The 5,981-nt window shown below is 42.4% G+C and overlaps 1 protein-coding gene across 1 annotated transcript; it reads left to right on the plus strand.

Moving 5' to 3' along the window:
• Positions 1-1,952: 1,952 nt before the first annotated feature.
• On the plus strand, positions 1,953-4,653 carry LOC121748279 (phenylalanine ammonia-lyase-like). Its single transcript, XM_042142526.1, has 2 exons — positions 1,953-2,436; positions 2,758-4,653. Exons 1-2 carry the CDS (start codon positions 2,072-2,074, stop codon positions 4,505-4,507), a joined length of 2,115 nt encoding a protein of 704 aa, XP_041998460.1. The 5' UTR covers positions 1,953-2,071; the 3' UTR covers positions 4,508-4,653.
• Positions 4,654-5,981: the final 1,328 nt, after the last annotated feature.

The raw sequence follows: 5,981 nt of genomic DNA on the forward strand, positions 1-5,981 counted from the left end.
AATCACAATTATTGTTTGAAAGTAACGAGGTGTATTATTATTGGTTCAAAACTCATATGCATCTACCAAAATACGCAGAAACGTTAATTTGTTGTGCTGTTTGAATAATCCGAATTCAGTCACAACAAATTAGTTCCAATCTATGTGAAAGAGGTTCCTTACTTTCGTTGCTCACGTGTTTATTTAACTGTTCTGTTCGTACAAGTATTAACTTTAAAAATTACTGTTCGCGCACACACACTAAATTACACTTTATCTTAGCAACTAAATTGTACTTATCCACTAATTATATAGTACTACTATTAAAGATTCAGAAAAATATACTCTATGTATAACGCCCATACATATAATAAATACAGTAAATTAACTAATTGGAATCCAAAACTGATTATATAGCCTCTAAACATCGGCCAGAAATATAAGTTTCCGAATCATAATTAAAATCCAAAGAGAAACTTATGTGACAATAAATAGCTTGTCGTGTAGTACTCTCGATATTTTAGGGTTGATAATTTTCAACTGACACGAAATTCGATATAAACACGCACAACATATTATGGACTTAGTCAAGTTCTATTGAGTCTGGCTCCTTATCGAATTGGCCCCTAAAGAATCTCATACTTTCAGATTGAGTTTGAATTGAGTTTAGATAACACATTAAAAAAATATATAATTATTATCATTATTTTTATTCTTTTTTAAAAAAATAGTACTAGTACTTTAGTTTTATTAGTTAGACGGTGTAAATCAGGTTAAATCATGTAAATCAAGTGTTTAATCTTATAATATCAGGTTTTAATCGTATAAACAATAAATACAGATTTTACATATTTTTAAAGCTTAGATTTAGCTCGTCTTAAATGTTAATCATGCACATTAGAGCATGTGCATCGGTGTTCTTAGCTAAGATCAGGCTTCGTGCTGACAGCGCGGCCAACACCATGCTCGCCGTTGTGCTCTCTCCGACGCCACGACCCTACTCTTAGCTAAGAGCACCGCCGTGCCAACGGCAAGAGCACGAGCAGCCAACGTGGCGTGCTCTGATTGGATGTTGATTTATCATTTTTTTTATTTTTTAATTCAAAAAAATCTGAAATTTCAGATTAATAAAAATGCATAAGCCTCGTTATTACTCATTATTGACGTCTGAAAAATATTACTATTAAAATTTAAAAAGTCAGGCTTTTTTTTAGCCTCGTTATTACTCATTATTGACGTGCATAAGCCTCGTTATTACTCATTATTGACGTCTGAAAAATATTACTATTAAAATTTAAAAAGTCAGGCATTTTTTTAGCCTCGTTATTACTCATTATTGACGTCTGAAAAATATTACTATTAAAATTTAAAAAGTCAGGCTTTTTTTTGGCTAAACATTTATACTCATTAGGTCCGGAGGTTAAAATGTGGACCAAGAGAGCACTGACCCCTGAAATAATTTTAATAATGAAAATAAAGATGTAGTAGTATGTTAGTTTACAATTCTAGAATCGTTAATGCATGATTAATAGGCATTACAAGGCCCAAACCTCGTCACCACTTATATTATCTACGTGCACAAAAAAAATTAAAATTCATAAAGTCAGCCTTTTTAGGCTAAACATTTATATTTAATTACTTATAATGGGCGCACTTGATCAGTAATATTTATTATCAAAATTGAAAAAATAGAGGTTAGCTAAGTGGTGTAGAGAGAGCAAAATGGTTGGAAAGAAAACTAGTTGTAACCAACTCCCATTTTGCCACCAACCCCCAAGCTTTCGGACAGATTAGAAAATCGTCCTCACCCACATCTCCTCAATCTGGAGCGTTGATGAGATACGATCAACGGTCGAGATCCATCCTCAACAAACCCCCCTCATATTGCTCACCTACCAAAATCTAAACACACACACACACACACACACACACCTCCAGGTCTACCATTCTCTATTTAAAACCACATAACTTACTTAACCCCAATGCACCTGCCTATACCTATAAAACTCCCTTTCAAACTCACGACTTAATTAGCCAAAAAACCTCTCTATCTCTGCTCCTTCCTTTATTTAATCTCCTATATATCAATTGAATGGCGACGGAGAATGGTTTCTGCGTGAAGCAGAGCGATCCCTTGAATTGGGCTGCTGCGGCGGACTCGCTGAAGGGGAGCCACCTTGATGAGGTGAAGCGGATGGTGGAGGAGTTTAGGAAGCCGCTGGTGAAGCTCGGCGGGGAGACGCTCACGATTTCGCAGGTGGCGGCGATCGCGGCCAAGGATAATGCGGTGGCGGTGGAGCTGGCGGAGTCGGCCAGGGCCGGTGTCAAGGCCAGCAGTGATTGGGTTATGGAGAGCATGGGTAAAGGCACCGACAGCTACGGTGTCACCACCGGTTTCGGTGCCACCTCACACCGGAGGACTAAGCAGGGCGGCGCTCTTCAGAAGGAGCTCATTAGGTACCTCAGTTTTTCTGAATTTGCATGTCATTTTGTACCAAGCGGCCGACAAAAAATTACTCCATGTTTTCTTATCAGTTTCAGTTCATTTTTTAGAACAAATTAATTCACTCGGTTTGGCTGTTTTAGGTAAACTCTTATTGAGGGTGCAATAAATATAGTGTGTCTTTTAGGAAAACTCTACACGTGTAACTACTAAGATAGAATATTATTAGTAGTATTAAAAAAAATTAGGTGGGAAATTATAAACTGAACACAGTTAAGTTGAAATTAGGTGTAACGGTAACGGAATGTGATGAGATTTTAAAAAAATGGCAACAGGTTCTTGAACGCCGGAATATTCGGAAACGGGACGGAATCAAACCACACGCTGCCGCACACGGCAACGAGAGCGGCGATGTTAGTCCGGATCAACACCCTCCTCCAAGGCTACTCTGGCATCCGATTCGAAATCCTTGAAGCCATCACCAAATTCCTGAACCAGAACATCACCCCGTGCCTCCCCCTCCGCGGCACCATCACGGCCTCCGGCGATCTCGTGCCCCTCTCCTACATCGCCGGGCTCCTGACCGGCCGCCCCAACTCTAAAGCCGTGGGCCCCACCGGCGAGCCCCTCAACGCCGAGGAAGCCTTCAAGCTCGCTGGCGTCAAGGGCGGCTTCTTCGAGCTCCAGCCCAAGGAAGGCCTCGCCCTCGTCAACGGCACCGCCGTGGGCTCGGGGCTCGCATCCATCGCCCTCTTCGACGCCAACATCCTCGCTCTTCTCTCCGAGGTCATGTCCGCCGTGTTCGCCGAAGTCATGAACGGGAAGCCGGAGTTCACCGACCACCTGACCCACAAGCTGAAGCACCACCCGGGGCAGATCGAGGCCGCCGCCATCATGGAGCACATCCTGGACGGCAGCGGCTACGTGAAGGCCGCGCAGAAGCTGCACGAGCAGGACCCACTCCAGAAGCCAAAGCAAGACAGATACGCCCTCCGAACCTCGCCCCAGTGGCTGGGCCCACAGATTGAGGTCATCCGCACCGCCACCAAGATGATCGAGAGGGAGATCAACTCCGTCAACGACAACCCCTTGATCGATGTTTCCAGAAACAAGGCCCTCCACGGCGGAAACTTCCAAGGCACCCCAATCGGTGTCTCCATGGACAACGCCAGGCTCGCCATCGCCTCCATAGGAAAGCTTCTCTTCGCTCAATTCTCTGAGCTCGTCAACGACTTCTACAACAACGGATTGCCGTCCAACCTCTCCGGCGGCCGCAACCCGAGCCTCGACTACGGCTTCAAGGGCTCCGAAATCGCCATGGCCTCCTACTGCTCCGAGCTCCAGTTTCTCGCCAATCCCGTCACCAACCACGTCCAGAGCGCCGAGCAGCACAATCAGGATGTGAACTCACTAGGATTGATCTCTTCACGTAAAACAGTTGAAGCTCTCGACATTCTCAAGCTCATGTCATCCACCTACCTCGTTGCGTTATGCCAAGCCGTTGATCTGAGGCATTTGGAGGAGAATCTGAAGCACGCGGTGAAGAACACAGTGAGCCAAGTAGCTAAAAGAACGCTAACAATGGGCGTCAACGGGGAGCTCCACCCATCCAGATTCTGCGAGAAGGACTTGATCCAGGTGGTCGACCGCGAGTACGTGTTTGCATACGTGGATGACCCCTGCAGCGCCACGTACCCGTTGATGCAGAAGCTGAGGCAGGTGCTGGTCGATCACGCCCTCAAGAACGGGGAGCTGGAGAAGAACACGAGCACCTCGATCTTCCACAAGATCGAGGCGTTCGAGGAGGAGCTCAAGGCCTTGCTGCCTAAGGAGGTGGAGAGCGCGAGGATCGCCCTGGAGAGCGGGAGTCCGGCTGTGGCCAACAGGATCGTGGAGTGCAGGTCATACCCGTTGTACAAGTTCATAAGGGGAGAGCTCGGGGCGGAGTTCTTGACCGGGGAGAAGGTGGTGTCGCCGGGGGAGGAATGCGACAAGGTGTTCACGGCATTGAGCAATGGCCTCATTATTGATCCGTTGTTGGAGTGCCTTCAAGGTTGGAATCGTGAACCTCTGCCTATCTGCTAGTTTGTTTTTTTTCTTTTGCTTTCGCCCATATTATATTTTTTGGATTTGTTTTCTGTGGTTAAATTTGCTCTTTTTTTTGATAATTTGTGTTTGCTGGGGAGTCACCACCTATGTGTAAAATTTGAATGAGATTCCCACGTTTGCAACTCTCTATGTGCTGCTTATTCTAAAGTTTTTAACTTTTTATTGTCAACTTGCGAATATTTTTTAAATCACTTTTCAACAACATCATTTTTTCAGCTCAATGAGACATTGGATAACAGAGAACACTTTTAAGTAGTTTGAAACTCTAAATTCACTTTTTATTACACACTGGTAAAAGAAATTAAAATGAAAAAAGAAAGACAAGTCAATTTGGTACTACTAATGTTTGCACAAAGCACCGAACCCCAAGGGAGGATTCACGTGAGAATGAGCTTCAACATCACGCTGTTTATTTTTTTTATTTTGTTTTTTAACATCACGTCGTTTCTATGATTCAAATTTCTTCAATTGTGGTTTGTTTGGTAGCATGTTCACATTAAAATTAAGATTACAACCTCCACAAAATCCACCAACCCCACCTGCTACCCCCACCCACCCTCGATCCCCAAAATAAATACTACTATCACTCCCAAAATTCAATCAAAATTCCCAACACTGCATTTGTATTGTTGAACAAAAAAATTAGTAATGATCTAATATTGACCTAACTGAACGCATCCACCCTTGTTGAGACTAGATATTTTTTTGTTAATAGTGAGGTAAACAAATTGGTTACATGTCAAAATCTGTTGATAATTGCAACATCTTGAAATTTTGTTTGATTAAATATTTTAGATTCGATAGTTTAATCACGTTAAGACGTGGGTAGTTCGCAACCGTTACTAAAAAAGCATAATGAATAAATATAGGTTTTTTTTTTGTCTAGGTTTAATTCTTTGAGGTAGACATAGTTAATTAAGACCATTTAATATGATTGAATGCCGCTGCTTTAGCTTTCCAATTAGTTGCAGCAAGAAGGGTCCCTCCGTTGCCCGCCCGTGCGGGCAACATAAATAATTGTTGAGAGTGGGATTTGAACCCACAAATTTCCAATTACTCATCTTACCTACTGTCACTAATTAAACTTTTATCTGGAACTCTTTTACTAAAATCTTTCTAGAGTATAAACTTTTTTTATGAAAGAATAAATAATATTTTAAAGATCGCGTTGGGCTCTATCCAAAATTTTTGATCCCATATGTTAATCACTCTACCATTAGGTTATAACACACGCCAAATAGTCAAACCTCGAACTCAAATACTAGCCTAATTTTTGTGGAACTCTTCGATCAACATCAGTTTATACTCCCCGTCTCTGAAAAGTATTAACTACTCCCTCCGTTCCATGTTAATAGAGTCATTTTACCATTTTTGGAAGTTCCAAGTTAATTGAGTCATTTCTATATTTAGTAAAAAGTAACCCCCTCTCTTACTTTATTCTCTCTACATC

Source organism: Salvia splendens, chromosome 1, assembly GCF_004379255.2.
Source record: "Salvia splendens isolate huo1 chromosome 1, SspV2, whole genome shotgun sequence".
NCBI lineage: Eukaryota > Viridiplantae > Streptophyta > Magnoliopsida > Lamiales > Lamiaceae > Salvia > Salvia splendens.

Bases quoted from the DNA above. Each gene is read 5' to 3' on its own strand.
- LOC121748279 (XM_042142526.1), top strand. From the start codon at position 2,072: ATGGCGACGGAGAATGGTTTCTGCGTGAAGCAGAGCGATCCCTTGAAT. The intron at 2,437-2,757 runs GTACCTCAGTTT...AAATGGCAACAG, and splicing joins CTTCAGAAGGAGCTCATTAG to GTTCTTGAACGCCGGAATAT.